General features: G+C 41.5%; 1 protein-coding gene and 1 non-coding gene across 4 annotated transcripts in view; both read left to right on the forward strand.

The window, feature by feature from the left end:
* The window catches only part of SLC25A13 (solute carrier family 25 member 13), a 179720-nt gene extending 165196 nt beyond the window's left edge, over positions 1–14524 (forward strand). For all 3 annotated transcript variants that reach the window (XM_032483972.1, XM_032483973.1, XM_032483974.1), the window contains 4 exons: positions 3086–3224; positions 12767–12925; positions 13018–13108; positions 13373–14524. In XM_032483972.1, the coding sequence (XP_032339863.1) occupies positions 3086–3224; positions 12767–12925; positions 13018–13108; positions 13373–13559 (576 nt within the window). In that variant the 3' untranslated portion in view covers positions 13560–14524. The remainder of the gene's footprint in view (positions 1–3085; positions 3225–12766; positions 12926–13017; positions 13109–13372) is intronic.
* Positions 14525–21285: 6761 nt separating this feature from the next.
* On the forward strand, positions 21286–21357 carry TRNAA-GGC. The gene has a single exon. It is a non-coding gene; the product is annotated as a tRNA-Ala (tRNA).
* Positions 21358–23967: the final 2610 nt, after the last annotated feature.

Raw genomic sequence — 23967 nt, forward strand, 5'->3', positions numbered from 1 at the left:
AAGCCAAGGTCAGTGTCACCAGGAACACGTCTTAGGCCCCAACAGCCAAAGATATTGATGAGTGTTTTCTAAATAAAACCCAACAGTAGTTTCTGGCTCCTGGTTGCTTACATTCTGAAACAGGAGACACTGACACAGGCAGATAGAAGAGCGTGAAGAGAACTTGGAACAGCACTGAGCAAGTGTAGACAGTGTGGAGCCGTGTGGAATCTACTCCCTGCCTGTCTTCTACTCAAAGGATCCTCGTAAAGGGCGGTGTTAGGTTTAAATGAATGAAGAGGTAAGAGGTTGGTATTCCCAGCTTAGCAATCATCAGAGGAGATGTGGAGTGATAGGTGTACCTTGATGGATCAGATGAATGGGGCATTGAGTAGCTTTGTCTGGGAGGAGTCAGGCTAACCAGGAGATGGAAATGGGAAAGTGAAGTCATTGCAAAGCTTGGACAACGGTGAGGCTACTGGACCGAACCCACAGAAAAGCCAAGACCGAAGATAGTGGTAGAGTTTTTGAAACAACATACAGAAAAGAAGTTGAGGCAGTTTGGCTGAGGACTGGAGACATTAGACCATGCTGCCCCTTCACCACCTCCCCCCTCCAAAAAAAAAAAAAAGAAAGAAAAGAAAAACCAAAACCATGTAGCATGAATTTAAGGAGAAGAAAAGGCAGTAACTCAACCACAGAAGCGTGAATCCAGCTGTGGAATGCTTGTTCTTACCCCTGCTGAGGGGGGATGCGGTTGGCGGGGGGCAGGGGGGACTGCCCTAAGACGTGAGCAGCAGTTGCAGTGCTTCTCTTGCTGGCGACAGTGAAGGGCAGTTTAAATCTTTAATACTTTTCTGTGTTGCCTGGGATAAGCACTTACTGTTTTATAGTTGGGGAAGGGTAACATTTTAAAGAGATAATAGTAACCAGCAAAAAAAATAAGCAGAGCCTACAGACCAAAGTTCAACTCTTAAGATGCGAAGATTTGGGAGATGAGGTCAACAGTAGAAACTAACTGGTTTGGTAAAAAGCAAGATTTGTGCAAGGAAGAATTACATCATCCTAAAAAAATTACTCCAAAGTGATTTGTTTAAAAAGTTAGCAATATGGCAATTTTTTTAAACTATATTGAGGGAGCCAGACATGAAGATTTAACTGATCTTCATTTGAGTTGGTTATTTGGTATCTAATTTGAGTATCTCCTGGACAGACTGCATGTGGGCAGGTAGTGAGTGGAACTTACAGGAAGGTTTGGAGTCAGAATAAGGAAAAGGAAGTGAAAACAGGCAAACATCGGTGACCGTGTTTCCCTTACACAGTAACTCCCTGGATGTTAACTTCTTTAAAAACTAATCTTTAGGAAAGGGCTGGATGTTACATGGATGTTAGTGTCATACTGTACTTCTTCCCCTTGAAAGAGCTGGGGGAGGTAGGAGAAACTCCAGAGTCCCGAGTTTTGGACCCGTCTCTGGCACTGCCTCCAGGGAGGTCCCTTGAGCAAGCCAACAGCATGGCCCTTAATAAACGTGCGATTGATAGATTAACTATCCTGGCTTCAACTTGTACATGTGAAAAAATGAGGAATTTGGGTGTGGTGGATTCAGTGGTGGTTCTTTTTCAGTTAGGCATTTACCAGCTTGGGAGTTACCAGAAGTGTGGGCTGACGGCAGTACGTGATGGAGATCTGTGCTCCTTTTTTTTTTTTTTTCCTCTTTTTTCTTTCTTTCTTTTTTTTTTTTTTTTTTTTTTAATGTCTATATACTTACAGTGGACAGAGGCAGCTTAACACAACATGGGTGAGTTGATTGAGGAGTAGCCGACATGACAGAACCCAGATTCCAAGCATTTGTTCTGGTTGGAAGGATGGGCCCAACTAGGATGAAGTGTAATAGGATTAAACAGAAAGTCCTGCCTGTGTTACTTGTTTAAGGCAACTAAATAAGTTACAGTAGGCCTAGGTTAACAGCAGTTCATATGAAAAAGACTAAGGGTTTTATTACCCAAAGCTCATTGTGAGTCCGGAGTGTAATGCGGGTGTCAGGAAAGCTAAGGCTGCAGTAACAGATGTGCAGTGTTAAGGAGGTTTGACAGATTGGAGCCAAGCGTGAGGCAAATACCCGAGATCCAACGTGGGCTTGGCTTAGTCTTTGGAATCTGGATGGATTCATTATGTTCTTTGAAGAATTTCTAAATTTGGTGAAAATTTTTGGGTATTAGAAATCTGTGAAAGAAATAATATTAAATCATTAAGTGTTGAAAGTGGGGGACTTCCTTCCCATTTAGCCTCCTTAAAATGCAATGTATGTCTTGTGGTTTCCATTAGAATTTTACGTCATATTTCTGGGCATGCGTCAGTTTTCAAGGCCTCCCTATGGCATAATTTTGGCACCAGAAATTATTTGGTGAAGACTTCGCCTTCATTGCTAATGGTTCCACACACAGCTCTTCAATGTGTAGAAATTAAGTGGACATTTTAAAGCTTTAGTACAGCCATTTATCAATGCTTCATAAGCCCTGGGGAGTAAAGGGTAAGTATATGAATAAATTAGGGGATCCATGAACCCCTTGAAAAGATGTATAACTTTTTATGTATGTATTATAATTTTTTCCTGGGAAAGAGTCCAACATTTTCATCAGAGTCTCAATATGGAAAACAAACTCCTTCCCCCACCACCTGTATAATTTGTCTACTTCCTTGTGTGTAAACAAAGAAGCATCTTGCTACCCATCTTCTAAACAGATACTCCTTGAAATGCCAGTGACCTGCCACCCTTTAGGAATGTTAAAATAATGTTGCAGGCAGAGTTCCAAAAATGTTTTTCATTGCAATGTTGCCATTAGAATGAGCAAGAACTCCCTCCCTTTCCCTCACACCACAGAATAAAATGTCTTAATTTTAAAAACAAAATTCTAATTTATTACTTGCAAAAATTGGGGTTATATATATATATATATTTTTTTTTTTTCTGTTCCCCTTTCAACTTGTAAGTACAAATTTGATCTTCTCCTGGAATATTTTGTTCTGAGGTAAGTTCCAGAGAAGCTTGATCTTCTCAATGGGATGTGTGTTTCATGTGGTTTTTCTTCCTCTGCAAATGTACAGGGTGCCAAAGCATGCTTTCTGCGGGACATTCCTTTCTCGGCCATCTACTTCCCGTGCTACGCTCACGTGAAGGCGGCCCTGGCCAGCGAAGACGGGCACGTCAGCCCCGGAAGCCTGCTCCTGGCTGGCGCTGTCGCCGGTGAGTGCCCCCGCGCTGGGGCTTTGGCGTCTAGTTCTTGACGGGGTGCCTGTGAGATGGCTGTAGGTTGCTCTGAAGAGCTACTGAAAGGCAAGGGAAAGAAATTAATCTTACCTCTGGCAAGTTAGACCACCAGACAAGCTGAATTTCTTAACTCTAAGACAAAGCTCATTAAAATGCGGTGCATTTGTAGTATTATTGGATTCCATTTCTGGTTTCTTGTCACTTCACAGTTATACTTCATAACGTTAAGAAGGAGAACTGTTCAGTCAGAAGGTTTTTTAAATGTTCATGCTTGTGCCTGAAAGGTGTCTAGCCAAAATAGTACATAAAAGCTTGTCCAGGATTTATTAAGCAGTAGTTATTATCATTGAGAGAAAAGAAATGTAGTAGAACCAGAAGCTGCTTGGGTCAGTTGGAGACCTGAGTCTTCCTTGTGGTGTAAGGTTCTGAGATTGCAGGGGGCAGGGGGTGTGTATTGGGTCTCAGGGAGAAGTGGCTGTGGTCTGTTCTGCTCTGCTACAGTGAAAATACCCAGAAGACAGGCTTGGAGGTTTGGACTCTGTGCTCCCAGCGTAAATCCCTGGAGGAAGTTTGGTTCTAGCCCCAGCAGGAGTCACTTGGTTCTTTGATGCTCCTCTCTTGTTCCGAGACCCTGCAGGCTAGAGCCGGACCAGCTCTCCAGGTGGTGACAAACATTTAATGAGTTAACAGACCCCAAGGCAGTCACAGGATGCCTGGGTCCAGACAGTTCTGATGCAGGTGTTGTTCTCATCAGACACGGTCTTGAGCCTCCTGAGAGTGACCCCCTGCTTTGAGAAGTTGTTCACTGTTTTGTGGCCCCGGGAGCCGGGGGAGCCCTGGGGGCAGGAACCCATGGGGCTCCTCTTTATTTCTTGGTTAATCCCTTTTCTTCGAGGGTGGTGATGTTGGGGGATGAGGCAGGGGTGTCCTTTCCTGGCTGCTCAGGGAGCCTAGCTGTATGAGTAGCAGTGAAGACCACTCAAACTAAATCAGAAGCCCAGAATTTGAAGACTAGGATATATAGAAATTCCCAGTTTTAATCTGACGTTAGCCTTCGACTCGCTGTGTCCTTTCTGTGTTATTCACATATGTATAAATGATAATTTTGGGAACCAAAAGGATGGAATACAGTTTACTTTAAATTACTTACTTGAAATAAGGTACGAAGACCTACTGGGGAGAACTAACACACCACTTAGGAGTCTGTGACCTTGGGCAAATTACTTAAACTCTCCCAAGCCTCGGTTTCCTCAGCTATAAAGGGAGATGATAATTGTACTGACTGGAGAGAGCAATTGTGAGGCCCAGGTGAGAGCAGCCACGAGAAGGACAGCGTGTAGCCTGCAGAGAGTAAATACTCAGTGAGTGTTAGCCAGTATTATGTTGAACCGAAGAGGATCTGTCTGATCACTCCAGAGAAGTCAGTTGTGAATCAGAAGACACATATTAGAACTCAGATCAAAGTCTAGGACATTCTCCAAGTTGCCTTGAACTCTTCTTTTGGGGACGATGGCTGCCCAGACAGGACTTCGTCTCTGGGCAGGAGTTTTGCTAGATAATCCATGCTAACAGGGCTGTAGAAATTACGGGTGCATTTTTTTCTCTATTAAAGTTTATTGTCTTCCTTTTTTTGTTTGATTATGAAAATAATCTTGATCATTGTAAAATATTTGGAAAGTATCAGGAAGGTTAAATAAAATAATAACATCCATTATTCCATGACTCTAAAATAATCACCATTGAACATTTTTTGCTAATTTCCCCTCGCTTCCTTGGAAGGTTTTTAAGAGCTGTGCTCACGCTGTGGGTATGTGGTGTTCACTTAATATCACATCTGAAGCATTGTTAACCGTGACAGCAAAATGGTTAATGGCATGTGCTGTGGGGTCAGACTATCGAGGTTCAAATTCCAGCTTCCCTGCTGAGAACTGCCCCAAGTGAGTTAGTCAATCCCTCTCTGCTTGTTTCTCCACCTATGTACGGGGATAAGAACTGTCTTAGTGTCATGCATTTATTATCAGGATTAAGTGAATTAATAGATGTAAAGATCCAAGAAAGTACCTGGCACGTAAGAAGTATTTTTAAATGTTCAATAATAATATTAATTTTATGTCATTTAAAACTTTGTAAACAATATTTTAAACTTTTAATTGCTGTATACTTATCTTTAATCTTAGATAACTTAAACTTTTTTTCTGAAAAAATTTAAATACATGGTATTGGTAAAAAAAAAAAAAAAAAAAAAAAATCTTTGTACCTAAAGGCTTTCCCCCTACTTTGGATCATTTTCCTTGGAGAAATAAATTCTCTGAAGTGAGTTTGCTTGTTAAAGAAAAAAAAAAAAAAAGATTTGTTTTTAAGGCATAGCCATATGCAGCTGTTATTTTTGCCCTCTAGCCATCCTGTTGTCTTTCAGAGTTGTTTTCCAGATACCTTCCATATTAATTATTTATTGCCACATAACAAATTACCCCAAAACTTAGCAGCTTTTAAAACAACAAAGGTTTATTCCAGTTTTCTGCGGGTCAGGAGCAACGTATCTGGGTGCCTCTAGCTCAGGCCTGTCACGAGGCTGCAGTCAGGATGTCAGCCGGGACTCCAGGAGGCTTGGCTGGGGTTGGAGGACACACTTGCAAGATGGCTCAGTCACATGGCCACTGGCAGGACACCTCACTTCCTTGCTGCTCGGCCTCTTCATAGGTCAGCTTGGGTGTCCTCAGGACGTGGAGGTTGAGGCTTCCCCCAGAGTGAGATTGGGGTGGGGCATGGGGAGGGACAAGCAAGGAGGAGGTGGGGGGGGAGGAGGGAGAGAAGAGAAAGCAAAGCAGAAGCTGCCATGTCTCTGTGACCAAGCCTGGAGGTTGCACCCCTCATTCCCACACCTCCTGTTCTTCATACTACTGAGCGCTGTGTAACACGCAGAGGCGATACAGAAGCAGAGGTGTGAAGACTAGGAGGTGCAGACCCCTGAAGCCCATGCTGGGAGCTGGCTGCCACACTGACTATGAAACGTTTCCTTTTATCGTCTATCCTCCCCTTCCCTGTGAGTCGGGACAATACAGGACGGACTTTGTCATTGGTTTCTTCTTGAGAGAACAGATCAAGCCCGATGGTCTTGTATATTTCACAAATCTGTATGAAGTATGTAATAAGAACTAAGCTACCGTCTTAATTTCATAACAGATATCAGAAGCCGATGGCAAATGTCACACCCACCATTTTCTTTAACGTTCGGGATAAGACAGGGGTGTTTCTATCATCCTGTTTTTCAGCCTTATTTTGGAAGTTCCAGTCAATGTGGTAAAATATGAAAAAGAAGTAGGAGGCGTAAATATTAGAAAAGAAGAAATGAATGTATCATTATTTGAAAAGGATTGTTTCTCCAAAGATCCAAATTAAAATGCCTAAAAATGTACCAAAATTAATAGAAGGATTAGTAATGTGTATTTTTAAATAAGACAAACATACAAATCTATCTCCAGTGATGAGCAGTGAACAGGTGTCAGGGGAGGCAGCAGAATGCTGTCTGCTGAGTGGAGAGCCTGCTGGTGCGCTTGGCAGGGAGCTGAACTCGGGGTGGAAAAGGGCAGGAGGGCCTTTGGTCAGAAGTGTGCGCAGTGTGATGCCATCATGAAGGGTGGCAGTGCACACGCGTGTGTGGGCTGTTGGGTGGAAGCTGGATCAGACCCCCGCATTCCCCTGGTGGGTACCAGAGAGGACAAAGGCGTGTCCTCAGGCGAGGACACACTGACAGAGTGTATGCAGAAGCCCAGGAAGTAGGTCCCAGGGCCAAAGTGATCTTTGTTGTCATTAAGAGACAGATGAAAAGCTTGTCTCAAAATAAGCTATGAGGCATAGTAGTTGACCACTAACTTATTTATTCTAAGACAGAAATGCCTCAATACTATTTTTATATGTATTTTTATATTTTATACACAATATACATTTTTATGTAAAATGCAATTTTTATGTTTCAATTGATTTCTTATACACAGAATACAGATTTTTTTTTGTTGAAAAACCTTGTTAATACATAAGATGGACCTGGGATTCAGTGAATATGATTTTACCTTTTATGTTTTGACAGTAATTTCTCTTACTCAGTAAGTATTATATTTTTCCAAAAATTTGATTTGATTTGAGGTTAGTTTGCTTTAGTAATATACAGATTTGTAACAGGTGGTGGTTGGTGTCTTAAAACATAGAGAATATTAATTTTTTTTAGATTTATGCTATTTATATTTTTGTTATAAACTGAGAAGGTCTTTAAACACTAGAAACATCTCCATTAATTCACAGGATGGAGTTAAGTCTAACTGATATTTGAATTCATGTTCATTAGCCCAACTGCCTCATGTGTTTGAAGGTGAGGCCTGAAACAGGGAGCCTGAAATTAAGAAACCAAATTCTAATTCCCTGTAATTAAGTGTTGCTTTCTGACTGATGAAGGGCATCTCAGTATGGCTGATGGGTGGTATCAGATGAAGGATGTCCAGTACTTCTCAGCTTTGTAGGGCGATCTGTCATTCCAGATCATCTCAGTTGTCAGAGTGGTGAGGTGTAGGAACAAGTCACACTGAAGGGGTGGTCTTGTGATCTTGTCTTTGAATTAATTAGCTTTAGGCCAAGTTGTAATTCAAGAATATCTTTAAAAGCTGTTCAGAACACAGATGTGGCAGTGTTGTGTGTGTGACTGATCGTGATGCTTTCACAGACGTGCTAGAATGAAGTTAGGAGAAAAGTACTTTTGGCACATAGTTATATAAATGAAACAATTTTTAAATTATGTGGACATAAAGGTTAAGATAATTTAAAAGCATTTCTTAGATCCTTAAAAAAAAAAAAAAGGTACTGGAGAGGTTGGATCAAGGTCATGGACTGAGCATATTCATCCATCGCTCCTCTCCTCCCAAATACTGTGAAATACTAGAAAATACTCTTTAAAAACTCCTTATTCGCACCAGCCGTCAGAAGACAGGAAACAGAACCATAGTGACTCTGAAACTGCAGTGAAAGATACCACAGCCCAAAACAGCAGCAGGAGAAAATGCTTTTATTAATGTCAGAGCAGAGCTGGATAATGTTAACCTGTGGGTGAACAACAGAATGCCTGGAGTGAGGAGGGGGTAGGTTTTAGGGTAAATTGTTAGAAGAGTTAAAGAACTGCATTTACTGCAGGAAGGTCGGCTTGGTCTCTCTCTCCTTCTTTTTGTATGGGGCTTCAGGCAACATTTGAACCCAGGCTAAAAGCCCAGAGCTGCATTCTAAGGAAAGGACGTGTGCCTGGGGAGGGCAGCTGTAAAGCCCTGCTGTAAAGCAGGGCAAGGCTCATGGGAATTCCAGACCTTTACCGCAGACACAGGAGAAGAAATAACGAAGCAATGGCAGCTCTTCCAAAGAGGGGGAGAAAATGATTCCTTCTGCTTCCAAAGTGAAGCGCTCCACCTTTCAGGATTTGGAATGTCCCTGCTCTGTCAGGCTGTCTTAGGCCCTACGTCCAGTTAACAGGCCTCACCCATTTCACAAAACCCGTGGACGCCCTCCATTCAGGAGAGAGGCCTGGGGGCGATGGCTGGCTCAGGGCACAGTGGAAGCCATCCACAACCCCGTTCAGCCTGTTCTTTGACCTTGAATGTCAGTAGACAGCCAGAGGTCCTCAGACAAGCAGAAGCAATCAGGTAAGAAACAGTAGAATTACAGAGAAAACACTCAATTCAGGGAACAGAAAAGAACTTTTAAGAACTATAATTAGGGTCCTCAGAGAGATTTGAAAGGAACAACCAGTAAGGAAGCTTTCTTGAAAGTTAATACAAGGATTGTCAGAATTAAAAATCCATAGAAAAACACCAGATGAGACATCTGGAAAATAAAGTCATGGGCAACAAACAAGAAAACTCTAGAATATAGGGGACAGAGGTGAAAAATAAGAGAAAATTTAAGAGAGCTGGAGGATGAATCCAGCAGGGCTAACATTTATTGAATAGGAGTTACCCCGGGGGAAGAAAGAAGGAAAGGCGGACAGAAAACCAGTCAATAATGGAAGGTTGACTTCTCGTCCACGATACTGGGTACATTCAGAACGTCCAGGAGAGGATGTCCTGTGCCGCGGCGCCGTCCCCAGGCAGGCATGGTAGCAGGAGTGAGAGCCAAACCCCAGTTAGCCTCTCGCAGCCAGGGCTCAGAGGCACCCGTCACAGACCCCTCTGAGGCAGAGTGGAGAGTTTAAGAAAGAGGAAAATGAGGGAGATAGGAAACAGCAAATCAAAGTTATACCAGAGAGTTGGTCCAAATAACTGCTAACTTTGGTTGAGGTGTTTCTACACAAGCAGGGTCGCTGGGAGGCGGGTAATGGTGAGGAAGACAGCGGGGGGAGGGGTGCCAAGCCTGCAGCCTGCAAACATGTCCGTGCTCACCGGTTGCACACACACTGTGAACATTACACCTGTGTAACTAGCGCGTGGGCTGTTTAAACTAATTCATCAGGAAAGGGTGGAAATCAAAAGGGAAACACCTAGAAACAGAGAAAATACAAACCGTAACTAACACAGGATGGCAGAAATCAGCCTAAGGGCCACAACTGAATGCCTTCAGTGCCCCTAGTGAAAACAAACACTTAGCCAAGTTGTGAAAGAAAATCTCGTCATCTGAAGTTTGAGAAAACAGTTACATAGAAGGATGGAGAGAGAATGGATCGGAAAATATGTACCAGGCAAATGCCTACAGTAAGCAAGTGTAGCAATATTAATGTCAAACTAAGTGGAATTCAGAATTTAAAAACAGCATTCAAAAGCACAGAGGGATGCTTTACACTTAGAAAAGGTCAAATTCACTGAGGAGATGCGTTGCCATCAAACTCTCTGTATTATCAACATAATATTGTCTTATAAAACCTCAACTTAAAAGTATGACAAGAATGTGGTATTTTCTCTTTCCCAATGAAACTTTACACTTTTCTTAGAAGTTGATACATCAAGTAGATAATAAAAATAAGGATGAAAAGAGATGTTGGGCAGACTTTTAACCTTGATCCAAAATAAACAGGTACTAACTTTGTAACCCATAAATGGAGAAGCACATTCTTTACAAATACTACTGAGATATTTATGAAAATTAAGGCTGACTTGCCTTAATTGTATTTTTTTCCCATATGATACTGATTTATTGGTCTTTGCTGGGTTTTTTTTTAAATTGAGGTATAGTTGACATGCAGTTATAAGTTTCAAGTATGCAACATGGTGACTCAGTTTTTAATGATTATATTCCATTTATAGTTACTATAAAATATTGGCTCTATTTCCTGTGTTATACACTATGTTCTTGTACCAGAGTTGTATTTCGCCAATCATGCTTTTTTGTTGTTTTTGTAAATGAATTTCTGCTCTCTAGCTGCCAGGGCTCCCTTGAGGAATTGCAGTCTTTTTATTGGCTGGAGAACACCCCGGGGGGTTCCTGTTTCACAGGTAGGGGGTGGCCCCAGGGTCTCATCACTGATCTCATCACTGAAGCATCAGGTAGGCTGCCGGTCCCATTTTAAAGAAGCTTCCCTGTTTCTTAGACTCCTCCAACTGCCCCTCTTTGGAAACAGAGAAAACTTGACCTCTTAATCAGCATCATCTAAGCCTTTCGGGAGCCGGGAGGGACCAGGCAAGTTCGCTTGGAGTCTTTGCTAGCCCTGACCCCCAGATTCAACAGATCTCCGGTGGCCAAGCTCTTCCTGGTAGGTGCTGCTTTCCTGGCCTTGCGCCAGAGCAGCCCGACCTCCACACCAGAAACCCCCTGTCCACCGGGATGTCCGCAGTTCCTCCAAGGCCCCCGCAGCTGTCCTCCTGCGAGAGGTGGGAGCCGGCGATAGAGAGGGTGAGGGTCATGTGCAGGCCGCCCCGTAAACACATACACCAACCAGTTTTGCCAGACAACTTGCTAAGCATCTGACCCATTTCTCTTGGCACTTTTATTCCACTAATCAGTGTCTATCCTCCCTCCCTCCCCAATACTTCTCCCTTTTTTCGTAACAAGGAACTATTTGTGAAAACTGCCCTAACTGAAGGAAACTTTTTACCCATTTTATTGCTTGTATGTCTTTCTCAGTCACCCTCCGACACGCCTGCCTGCCGTTGTAAGGAGGGTTTTACTGCGTGTCTAGAGCAGACAGCCTTGCTAAACTCTAAACCAGGAAGTAAAACAAAATTGGTGGTGTGAACACAGTGGGTTTCTAAGCATTTTTCATGTTTCCTTCCATTATGTTGGAGGGTAAATTCCTGGCTCAAAGTTAAAATAATTCCTCCAAGCTAATAGGAAATTCAGTATGACTTATCCAGCGAAGCACTGGATATAAAAGTGAGCTTTTCACGTGCAAAATTGTGATGCATTTTATGAAAACTGTTACTTAGGATGAAGGTTGGAGGAGCTCAGTAAAGATAGAAGAGGAAAAGATAGAGCTTAGTGATATAAATGCAGACGTGTACCCCAGCGACTTCTCCCAGGCACACATGCGCACACTGTAACTTTAAAGCTGTCTGTTAGAAGGATGAGATGGAGTCGTGAGCCAGACCACGTTGGTTTGGACAGAAATTCTTACAGAATTATTAAGCCTTAAAAAAAGCAAAGGAGATTTATGCATCTGCATTTGACCAATTTGGTTTGGAATAGGTTCATAATGGAAAAGTAATAAAACCATAAGAGACAGTGTCTTCTGAGTACAGTCTCGCTTTTAAAAAATCTAAACATGGGCTGCCCCAGTTTGGATAAAGTGACTGTAGAAAAATTTCCCATTGGTGATTTTGGGAGGGGGGTGTTGTTGTTATTGTTGTTTCTTTTTCATTGGTCATCAGCCAGTATACATTCGAAGCGTTCTGTCAGGTATTTTCCTCTGGAGATGTCAGTCACAGGAAAGAGGAACCCTCAGCTGGGCTGTCGGTGGCAGTCTCCCCCTCGGGTCACCAAGCACACACGTGCTCGCGGGCGCGCGCGCCGTTTGTTTAGCTATCAGTAAAGTCTTTTTCTGATGTAACTGGAGAGGTTGGGGTTTGGAGGGTGGGGTGGTTGGATGTGTGTGAGGAGGCACCTCTGGTGACTGCCAGCAGCCGCAGAGAAGCAGGAAGGGGAAACGGATAACATGCTTCACCTCTGAAAAATCGGACCTAATGACTTTCTGATTTCAACAGGGAAGAGGAAGAAAAACCCAAACTCAAAAAACAAAAAACTTTCTCCATTTGCTCTCAATCACTTGAAGTCGTTGTCTTGATAAATAATTCCTTAAAACCGCTGACGAGTGTAAGCATAGCAAGTGGCAGCTGGAGGTTTGGGGGAGGAGCGGTGAGGCGTGTCTGTAGGTGCGTCCGAGCCTCCGCCATCCCTGCAGCCCGACAGTCGCGGCTGTGCGTTCCCGAGGGGACGGCGAAAGAGGCGTTTGATTTCATCAGACTCTTAACTTTCTTTCCACGGCCAGCAGTTCAAAGCACAGTTGTTTTATGTAGTGAGAATGTGACCAGACTGCGAAGGTATTGTCTTTCCTGCAGGTATGCCTGCAGCATCTTTAGTGACCCCTGCTGATGTTATCAAGACGCGATTACAGGTGGCCGCCCGGGCCGGCCAGACCACTTACAGCGGAGTGATCGACTGCTTTAGGAAGATCCTGCGGGAAGAAGGCCCCAGAGCTTTGTGGAAAGGAGCTGGCGGTATGGAAATAATTTGTTCTTAACTAAACCTTTGGTATCCGGTGAATTTAAAAAATCTAATTGTATCTGTTATTTCACCATTTTTTTTGAAGCTCGCGTGTTTCGGTCCTCCCCCCAGTTTGGTGTAACTCTGCTGACGTATGAGTTGCTACAGCGATGGTTCTACATTGATTTTGGAGGAGTGTAAGTACCCTGCTAAATTCAGCTGCTTCTAGTAAGTACTCTGTTGTCGTGGAGAAAGGTATGCAGTCTCCTCTCGTCCCGACGATGAAGTAGGAAAGATGTAGGAAAATGCTGAAATCATGTCTTCAGGCAACACACAGGTAACTAGAGTTCCAGGCTCCTCTGGGAGTCAGATTTCAGCAGGTTTTGAAGGTTGTTTTTACCAAGTTAAAAAAAATAATAATAATAAAACTCAGATTCTCACTCTACTATCTTTCCATTTAGGAAACCCATGGGATCAGAGCCAGTCCCTAAATCCAGGATCACACTGCCTGCTCCCAATCCTGATCACGTTGGGGGCTACAAACTGGCAGTTGCAACGTTTGCAGGGATTGAAAACAAATTTGGACTTTACCTACCTCTCTTCAAGCCGTCGGCATCTGCCTCGCCAGCCATCAGCGGAGGCCCGTAGGAGCAGCGGCCCTGGGCTGCTGCCGTAGCTTTGTTGTAACTGCGGTAGAGAAGCCACCTGGGACTGAAGCGACACTTCATTCCTTTCGCTTCCATCTCCTGTTTAAACTCAAGTCAAGGCTTTTTGTAAGGTGAAATCACTTATTTTCTGTGTGTTTTCTTAACTAGATCTTGGTGAAATTATTCGTAACTCTTCATTGGGTCTCTGCTCACAAACCTTTGTTGGTACCTGCCATCTGCTGGGCTTTGGTCAACACCAGCCTGAACTGGGGGAAGGAACAAGTCTGAATAGAAATGAGAACTACTCTCCTGGGGTTGGGATGATGGTCCCAAAGAAGCTACTGAGAGGCAATCATGGTGCTCAGAGCAAAAGTGTTCCGTGTGTGTTTAACCTGGTAGGAAACTGGGTGCGTATTTATAAGAGTAAAAAAAAAAAAAAAACACTGGAAGAAATGAAAACATTATCAGAAATAGCCAGCCTGGATTCAGATTTTAAACATGCACTAATTCTGTCTCTGGAGTATATTATGAAGCTTTTATGTGAAACATGTTTTTTGTAATGAAAACCACATTGAAGATGTTTAATAATCACACTCTGGTACTGGGACTAGGCCTACTAGGGAAAGTACTCTTGGCGTTGGACTCTGTAGACACAGACCAGGAGGCCTGCGCCTCTCCGGGACGTGCGGATCTGGGGCGGCTGCTCACCTGAAGCCCCCGTGCTGATGACTGCCTATTCCAGTAAACACTGTGGGAAAACATGTGACCCCCAATACTGTACCTACCCTCGCCCCCTCCCAACCCCTTGTAATGGGCACCCATTTGCTTTTAAAATCCATTTTATCTTGAATCATGTAAGACAAATACATTGCAATATAAGTTTTTATTTAATTTGTGGTGCCTTGCACAGTGGTCAGAGGCTTGTGTTTGTGAAGAAGGAAATAAACTATTTTTAAAGCTCCTGAATTGCTTTCTCTTGCTATGTCCCATGGTGAATGACTGCAGTCGTTGTCATCGTTGGCCTCTCTGTTTCACTTTGCGGGCGATTCCCTTCATGTTGGCACGGACATACCCTCCTGGTTTCAAGGTGGGTGTACCCCCCTTTTCGGTAGGCCGGCGTTCAGCGTGAAGGGGAGAAACTACATTTAACCCTGGATAAGCGATGCACCTAGCAAATGGACACTTGTTGGAGTCATTGCCAGCACTTTCGGCATTTTTTACTGTGAGAATTGTATAAAGTTTCACTGGATGTTGGGCATGGAAACTTGTATGAAACGGCAGTGCTGTTTTCTAATCTTCTGTGACTCTTCCTCGTTCCAGAACGGGACGCTGACTTTGGTAGTATGCGGCCAATACGGTAGTAACTGGGGGAAGCAATCTTGAAGAGAATTGAAGGCTCTTCCTGGACCACAGTCATGCCCCTGAAGAGGCTACTGAGTAACCTGTCGGTCAACAGGTTGACATTCAAAGTTAACTGTTCAAAATTGGAAAGAGTAAACACCATCCATGAGTCCGGTTTTTTGGATGTTTTTGCTTTTTTTTCAGTGAACAAAAGCTTGGTTTTCCTCACCAGAAATAGGACGACTACATGCATGGCTCCGTCCATGGTTTCAGTGGGCAAAACCAAAAAGAATCCTGTCCGTCTCTTCTTCCTCACCCCCAATCCCGGATCAGTGTGATAAGTGATACTTATATCCTAATCTCAGAGACCAGTCACAAGACTCCAAATGTGTTGTAGAAATTTGGGTGGTGTTACAATAACAAAGCATTCAAGCTTTGGCATTTTGGATGTGGAGACAAGCCCCTGAGTGTAAATCCCTGCATTCCTCTTCTTCATTTGCTTGAAATTTTATAGAAGATCCAATTTTCATGTTACAAATACTGACCCAAATCTCAGAGATGGTGCCTTGGCCTGCTTGCTTCTTGGTGGGAGAGCATCTTGGCTTCCCTTCGACTTACCTGTAGCAGAGGACAATTCTCTTGCGTAAATGAGAAACCAGAGGTACCAGGAAGCCAAAGGAGACAGGCCACAGGGCTGTGTTTCTTTAAAATCCTCAGCTTAATCTGTTCAGGGATAGGCAGCGACTTGAGACACTTTGAAGGAGGCCTCATTTCCATCTGGGTTCTGCTCAGTGGGTGGTGTGACGGTGACATCCTTGCAGAGGACTGTAATCACCATGTGGTGAAAACCACGTCAAATTTGTTCTGGGTTTTCCTTCTTCCTGAAGTGACAGCACAGTACGTCGGCAAGTGCTGTGGCTGCCGTTTGTGCAGCCAGTCATTCTCCTCCTCGACGCTAAGGAACTGAAGGCTGAGTGACTCCACACACCTGCCTGCGCACCCAGGGGGCCACCTCCCCTGCCCTGCGCCCTGGAGTCTCTCTGCTCTGCCCTTGGTCCACCTCCTGATGGCTTGAAGGGTGGGAGAGAGGCCTGACTTTTGTAGCAGCTTTTTTTTTTTTTTCAAGGAGGGGAAAAAATGTGGCGCTGACCACAAAGTGAACACACTGATTCTTGGGTTCCAGTCGCGGCTGGGTTTCTTGAGGCTGGGTGGCACGCTGTCGCCAAGCTCATGCTACACCTCATAACCCACAGCCGTTCGCTCTGCTCCCTGGGGTCGCCTTAATCCCAAGCAGCCCGGCTTGCACGGGGGAAAAATAAGAATTCTGGCACAGAAAGGAGTCATTTAAATGCTTATTGCATTTCAAGCTTCGGTTTTTACTTAGCTAAAATATTTACCATTGCTGGAAAACAATGTTTAAGATTTTGTGCTTATATGTTATTCAATGGTGTGGCCTATGTAAACCTCAGGATGCTTACGTTTTGACAGTCTTCTGGAAATGTTTAACGGCACATAACTCTGTGAGCGGGGAATAAAAACCGGGAACAAATTGTGCTTGAAACTTTGTAACCTTCCCTCCCCCCCAAACCCCCCACCTCCACTCCCAGTTGGTATTTGGCAACTCACGTTGGAATTCTTCAGGTAGAGGCAGGGAAATCTCCAAGAGTGGAATTTGACGGGTCCTGTCTTGTGGCCCCGTTTATCAACCTTCCAGATAAACTCTCTCTAAGAGTCACCATGTGATGTGCCTTTTACCGCAGAAGCCACACTTGCGGGGATGAATTTGTCTCTTTGCCACTGAGCAAAATCCCGTTTTAAATTCAGGATAATCAGATGCTTTCAGGATGTGGATTTTCCCAAAGATTTTTAGAAGACACGTTCCCTGGTAAGAGGAGTGAAGTGTTTTTTCCATAAATGGTGCTGCCCACAAAGGGGTGTGCCTTTTGTTTTACCTTTTGGAAATAACCCAGCCCTCGCCAAAATGTTCTACTTTGGATGTTACGAAGACCACAGGGAGTTCATGGCTTCATTTCAAAGTCTGAGGCAGCAAAAAGCATTGCCACTTCTGTCTCTCAAAACAGTGGCAGTCTTCGGCTTGGAAGATTGGGCTCCGTGAGGGGTGGGCTTGTGTCTCTGATGCCTGTTCCAAGGTGCCTGAAACTTTTAGTGGGCTCTTGATTATAATTTTGATGGATGGATGGATAGATGGATGGTTTTTGAGAAATACATATTTTTTTCCAATGAGCAATCCCTATTATTTCCCTACTTTAGAGGACTTTTCTGCTGTTGGGAGTTAAAACCATACCTGGAAACAATCACAGTGTTATGTATTATTCACTTACTTTAGAAATCGTAAGTACATCTTTTATTAAAGCAACTACAGCTATCTAAATTGGTTTTAATTCGTTGGTAACTTTGAGTCAGGAACTGTCATATAAACTACATGATATTTAAATTTCCTGGTCATGGTTAAAAATAAAGGTTTAAAACGTATCTTTTGAGATTAGTGTTACATTAGGGTTGACCTATATCATTAAAAAATAATTTTTCTTATCAATGAATGTTAATTATTTACTACTCATTCTCTCTGTTCCTCTCACTGATATTTCTGTGTCCTCAGGAGCACAGTGGCAAGCTTTCCTTTAAAAGCTGCTGAGGACAACGGGACTCTCTTTCAGAAGGGTTTGTTTTTAGCTAATGCATTAATTGATTCCAAAAAAGAGTCCAAATGGAACACTCTGCTTTCATCTGCTTGGAGTAACCTAATAAAATAATGTTGTTTGTTTTTAGATTCCCGGCTGTTCAGGGGGTTTTGCTCAAGGTAAAACCACAGTCCCCTCGAATAACTTCAGAAGGAGAGTTAAGAAGACACAGTAATTGTGCCCGTCTGAGGTTTGCTGCTTCCAGGGCCCAGACACACCCCCTGCACGCTGGTCTGGCCACCAGCGCTCCGGTGCCACCACTGTCCGTTGGGCAGGACTCCTGCCCCTTTGGAGAATGGTTGATTTTGCTGAGGAGCAGTTTGGGAGGTTTAAAAATGGACTCCAGCTCTTGGAACAGCCTCGTGCAAGCATGCTGTGTGTGCTAGATGTCTGTGCTGTGGGACGGGGGAAGGGAAAACGGCTTAATGAACTAAGACTGATAAGAACACTTCCTCTCATCACCCCCTCCTCCACCCTTTACTTAGACCAGCTCTTTCTCTGGTGTCTTGTTGGGCTGCTTTCAAGTGGGAGGGGGAAAGGAACCCCCCACCGCCCGCCCTGGAGCTCCTTGGCCAGTGAGAACTCTTTAAATGTGGGGCATTACATGCCGGGCGTGATCTCATTAAGTCCCTCCCTCACCCTTCAGGTAGCTGCCGTCTTCCCTGCGGCACAAGTGAGGGGGAACCCAGTCAGGTTAAATATCTTGCTCATCACGGTCTCTCAGAGCAGATAAGCATGTTGCTGTTAGAATCCAGGTCTGGTGGCGGCCCACGCTCTCTTCTTTCCCGACAAGGATTTCTTAACAAAACTCAGTACAGAAAGTTCTTCGGGTGGTCTAAGCCTGGGATTTCTGAGTGTCCCCCCACCATTCTCAGTAGCAGGCGTATCATTCCTAGCTGGGAATGGAAGGGAAGGGTGATCTCGGATTATATACCATAGTAAGTGCATCTGCTCTCTCAATTCCAGAGCCCTGAGGACCAGGTAAATCCTGACAAGCCTTTTGAGGTTCATCTTAAAACTATTTTACAACATATTAAAGTCAGTAAATAGAGGATTAAGGTAAACTTTTGCATTTGCCCCACGGGTTTAAAATTGGAAGGTAATGTGGAAAAAGCAGAGATAAATTTACAAACTGCTACAGTGCAATGCGATATGACGCAAACTGAATTGGACCATCTTAAAAATCTCTGCTATAATTAGAAAATGCCGTTCTTCAACCAAAGTTGGAAAAAATGGAAAACCAAGTTAAAAGTAAGTATCTATGGGTACTTGGCCTCAAAGTGTGTCTGGAGGGAATGGAGACAGTTTACAGAATGTGGGATTTGCTGGAATTACTTGTGGACATAAAATCTCCATCACCACTGATGGTGGAAAAGTCTTACTCTAGTCCCAGCAAGTTACCTGCTATCCCGAAAGTTCAAGGTGGGTGTCTACCACTGCATTGTACTGCCTCCTTGCCCATTCTTACATAAATGAAAGCAAATTACTGACTCACCCACACCAAAAATGTACAGCATAGGCAAAAGGGAAACAAAATACGTATTTATACATATGTCTGTGTGTGTATATACACACATGTATGTATGTATGTATTAAAATATGTTCTCATTCCTTTTTCAAAAGGGTGATATATTTCAGTGTGAATTTCTGTTTTGAAGCAGAATGTGACTAAGTTTTAAATACAGAGATACACTTTATCAATTTGAGAATTTATGGAGAATTACCGACCCATGTAAGGAGCTGCTTTTTATGATGACCTCTTCATTTGGGCCAGCTCCAGTGTTATGAAAGGGTTACACTCTGTTCGAGTAAAACCAGAAAAAAAGAAAAATTGGGGATGAGGGAAACTGAAACAAGCATTCTTTTTTTCTACTGAAGACAGTAGTGAAGTGATTGCCGATGTCTGTTGGACATGGGAAGCAGAGATTTCTGCACACTTTGTCTCAGCCTCTGTCCTGCCTCCCTCTGCAGTGTCTGCACGACCTTCTGAACTAAAGAAGCAGTTCACAATCGACCTGGAACTTCAAGTTACCGGTGACCACGACTAATAAAGTAAGTGACTTCTTTCTTTTAAAAAAAAAAAAAGTAGTTTGCCTGTGTGAGACTGAAAGTAGAGAAACCATTATTTCTGTCTTTTTGCTACTTGAAATTAAGTGTGGCATTTTTTTTTGGCAATTATTTTTTTCCTTTTATTCCTTCTAGAAAGTGTCTTGATTGGCTTAATAACTAACCCTTCTAACACCACACCTCTGGCTAAGTTATTAAAAATGATCATGGCATTTGATGTAAGTTGGTTATAAAAATAACTATTGTCTTTTAGTAAAATGTCTAAAAATAAATTTCAAAATAATCATTATCATCAAGGCCTTGAAGTAAACATTAAATAAATGCTTTAACTTCTATAGACGCTAAACTCGAGTTTACTTTTTTCCTGCCTTAAAGATTATACCTTTGGGAGGTTTGCTTCTGGCCATGACGGAATAGTAAGGAAAACTAGAAAACTGGGCAAAATAGAATACAGTAGTTTTAAAACATTGATTATAAGGCAAAAATCAACTCTGAGAGAAAGAAAACAAAGTGAGAATTAGCACTGCACCAAGTTACTGTCTCTAGGCAGTTTCCAGCCACTGTGCCAGGAAGGCAAACCCAGACGGAGCCTGACCTCCCCAAATTGAAAAGATGGAGATCAGAAGTCAGGGAGGCCAAGAGAGCTGGAATTTTAAGGCAGAGTACCAAACAGGAAGAGCTGCTCTGAGAGACGGCTCCGGAACCTGGCAGCCTCTAAGAGGAAGCTATACCAGACTTGGGAAAGAACCACTGGAAAGGGAGAAGAAGAAAAATTCTGGAGCTCACAGAAGGAAAAGGCTTTGTGTTCTCACCAGCAAGAGTAGAGACTCCTCCATCAAACATAGAACATCAGGTAGAATCCTCAGAAAAATATATTATGAGTAGTGCAAAATAAGTACTGTGATAATGGCTGCTTTGCCCTTAAAAAAGCTTAAAAGCAGACCTCACAGAGATCCAATTGATTCAAAGTAACTTAGCTGCTTGTCAGAACACAATTTGATACTACTTAAGACAATATAACAAAATCCCACAACACACAATGTAAAAATCACAATAAAAAATCTAATAAAAATCACCAATCAAAATAAGGAGGAAAATATAAACCATCACAAAATAAAACCTCATGTAATAGAAACAGACCCAGAAATGACAAATGAAACTAGCAGCAAAGCCATGAAGACAACTATTAAAAATAATCTATAAAGTAAATAATTGACCTTATTCATATTTATTAAACACTCCACTCAACAACAGAATACACATTCTTCTTCAGTACAAAATAAATTTTACCAAGATTAACCATAATCTGGGCCTTAAAACAAGTCTCAGTAAACTTAAGAGGACTGAAATCATACACATTATATTCTCTGGCCATGACAGATTCCAGCTAGAAATCAATAACTGGAAGATATGTGGAAATTCCTCATATAATTGAATAATAAATAATACATTTACAAACCAACCACAAGTCAAAGAAGAAATCACAAGGATAATTAGGAAATATTTTGAACTAAATGAAAACAAAAACACAAGATAGCAAAAAATTTACAGTGTATTAAAAATAGTGCTTAAAGGGAAATACATACTATTAAATACTTACATTAGAAAAAAAGAGAGGGGGGTATAGCTCAGTGGTAGAGCATGTGTCTGGCATGTACAAGGTCCTGGGTTCAATCCCCAGTGCCTCCACTAAGGGGGGAAAAAAAATAAAAAATGAGAGATCTCAGTTACCTAATCTTCCACCTTATTGAGCTAGAAAAAGAAGAGCAAATTAAACTCCAAAGATGCAGAAGATAAAAACTAATAAAAAACAGAAAGCAACTAAATAGAAAACAGGAAAATAATAGAGAAACAATGAAACCACAATATGGTTCTTTAAAAAGATTTTTAAAAAATTGGAAACCACCAAACAGACTGATCAGAAAAGGAAAAAACATGTCACCAGTAACAGGAGTTAAAGAAGGGATATCCTTACAGATTGTACAGATATTAATGTGATAACAAGGGAATGCTATAAACAGATTTTGATGTCAATAAATTAAACTACATAGATGAAATGTACATGTTGAAAGAAATATACTAGCAAAACCACTGAAAAAGATAATGTGACTACCCCATTTCAGTAATCAAACTCTTAGTTTAAAAAATCGTGTCCCGAAGAGAAATCCAAGCCTAGATGTATTCACTGTTGATTTCGACCAACTATTTCAAAAAGAAATAAGGAAAATTCTAAAAACAAATTAGCAAAAATAAAAAGGGAGGACCCACTTCCCAACTCATTTTATGGAAACAGCATTGCCAAAATATAAAATCACATAATACACTATGAGGCAAAAAAAACAGACTAATATCTCTTTGTGAACAGAGACACATCCTTTTAAAAATTAAGCAATCTGAATCCCACATCATATAAAAGGGACAATCTTATGACCAAATGAGGTTCATTACCAGAATGTAAGTTAGGGATAACACTCAAAAATAATGTACTATATTGATTAAAAAGAAAAATCACAATTATTTAAATTAGATTCAGAAAAACATTTGGCAAAATTCAACACTCATTAAAAAAAAAAAAATCTCACAAACCAGAATAAAAAGAAACTTAATCTAACAAAGGGTATCTACAAAAACAAAAAACAGCAAAAAAAAAAGAAAACTATATTTAATATGATATGTGAAAGATTCAATGTCCCAGCCAGTGCAATAAGAACAAAAATTAAAAACATAGATTGGGGGGGAAAAGTGAAATAGTCTTTAACTGTAATTGTTTATGTACAAAATCACTATTAGAACTAGTAAATGAATTTAGCAACACCACAGGATACAAAGTCAGCATATAAAAATCCATTATTTTTCTATATACCACCAACAGTATCAGAAAATAAAGTTTTAAAAATTTAAAAAATAGGGAAATACTCTTCTACAAATGGTGCTGGAAAATTAAATATGCATATACATAAAAATTAACCTCACACCACAACCACACCATACACAAAATTAATTCAAGATAGATCATATCCATAAGTCTAAGAGTTAAAACTATAAATATTTCATAAGAAAATAAGAGAAAATCTTTGTGACCTTGGATTAGGTAAAGATACCTTAGATAAGACATTATTTTAGAAAATCTGCTTAAAGAAGAAAAAAACTGTCAAACTGGAATTCTATACCAAAAAAAAAAATACACTCCATAAATGAAGTCAAAATAAAGACATATTTAGACACCCAAAACTGAAGAAATTATTCTCTTGCAGAATCTCATTACTGGATATGCCAAAAGACAGACTGGCTGAAGAGAAATGGCACTAAATGGAAAGCTCAGATCTCTAGAAAGAAATGAAGAGGACGAGAAAAGAAAAATGTGAAGGTAAGTAGTTTTTAAAACCTTTTAAAATTATCTTTCTCTTTTACACATACTTTTAATCCATAAAAGACTCTTCACTGAAGCAAAAATAATAGCGTATTGTGGGCTTTATAGTAGTAAATACAGAAGTAAAATACATGGCAACAAGGGAACGAAGGACAGAGGGCAAAGGGATTATTCTGTTACATACTTTTGTGTGTGTGAGAACTAGTATAACATCATTTGAAGGTACTCCTTTAATAGTTAAACATGCATATTGCATTCTTGTGAAATCACTAAAAATAACAAGTCAACAGATGAAATATAATACAATACTAAAAACTACTTGATTCATCAAAAAGAAGGCAGAAGAGGAAGAATAGAAGAACAAAGAATGAATGGAACCAATAAAAAAACAATTACCAATACAAAAAATTCAACTATGCCAAAAATTACATTAACTGTACATGGACTAAATCCTCTAATTAAAAGGCAGAAACCATTAGACTGGATTTAAAAAAAAAAAAGAGAGAAGGGCCCAACTTTAAACTGTTTACAAGAAAACACACTTCAAATATAAAGACTTAAACAGATTAAACATAAAAAGTGGTAATGGTATCAGCCAAAAAGGCAAAGGAAAAAACTCCAAATTCTGCTCCTCCATAAACATGATTGAAAAAACAGGTTAAAACTGTCAAAATCAACTCTTGGTCTTGAACTCTGGAAATTAACCAAAGATGTGCAGCAACCAAGGGAACACTAACTAAAGAAGAATGCTGATCCTCAGAAAGAATCATGAACGTTGGCATTTTAACTTACCCTAGTCCCATCTGCGCCCTCTCCCCTGCAATCCAGCAGTAGCTCTGAAAATAATAGCTCACATTCCTGGTACTACAGGAAGCAGAAATTACCTCATTCATAAAGAATTCTAATTATTTGTTCTAACCTGTCTGGTT

The sequence above is a fragment of the Camelus ferus genome, chromosome 7, assembly GCF_009834535.1.
Source record: "Camelus ferus isolate YT-003-E chromosome 7, BCGSAC_Cfer_1.0, whole genome shotgun sequence".
NCBI classification, from domain to species: domain Eukaryota; kingdom Metazoa; phylum Chordata; class Mammalia; order Artiodactyla; family Camelidae; genus Camelus; species Camelus ferus.